Here is a 503-nt window from a genome sequence, read left to right as displayed (position 1 = left end):
TAAATACTGAGGAACTCCTGACATCTTTGGTTTTGTTCTTAAAACTGTTATATAGGGGCTGGGGAGATGGCTCAGTAGAATAAGCGCTTGCTTGGAAAGTGCAAAGGGCTGAGTTCAATCCCTGGTTCCGCCAAAAAGGAAAAAAAAACCTGTTATATAGAATTAAATTTGCTTTAGGCATCAGAGTCTAAAATGAATAAAGCCTGGCATATGGAAGTTGAACTGTCCTCACATCATTTGCATTTCTGATTGGTTTATTCTAGTACAGTGTTCTCTTTAATTCTTCCTACAGTTAAAGGCCTTTGGAATTCACCTTAACAAAATGAAGTCGCGTTTTACCAAAATGACTAAAGTCTTCACTCACCAAGGAAAAGTGGCTCTGTATAGCAAGCTGATACAATCAGCTCAGGTAATTTGAGACAATAACACAGAAAGTGCTTTAAAATAATTTTATATCCTAGAGGAAGAGATAGAAATCCAGTAGTATGATTTTTAAATGATTT

General features: G+C 36.0%; 1 protein-coding gene across 1 annotated transcript in view; it reads left to right on the top strand.

Annotated features, from left to right (window-relative positions):
- Positions 1 to 503, top strand: part of Knl1 (kinetochore scaffold 1) — a 68,275-nt gene that overhangs the window by 30,949 nt on the left and 36,823 nt on the right. Inside the window, 1 exon segment of the mRNA XM_023712641.1 lies at positions 293 to 409. Within this exon segment, the coding sequence (XP_023568409.1) occupies positions 293 to 409 (117 nt within the window).

This window comes from Octodon degus, unplaced genomic scaffold (genome assembly GCF_000260255.1).
Source record: "Octodon degus isolate 3935 unplaced genomic scaffold, OctDeg1.0 scaffold00002, whole genome shotgun sequence".
NCBI classification, from domain to species: domain Eukaryota; kingdom Metazoa; phylum Chordata; class Mammalia; order Rodentia; family Octodontidae; genus Octodon; species Octodon degus.
The sequence above is the reverse complement of the archived record's forward strand: the minus strand, read 5'-3'. Positions and strand labels throughout refer to the sequence as shown.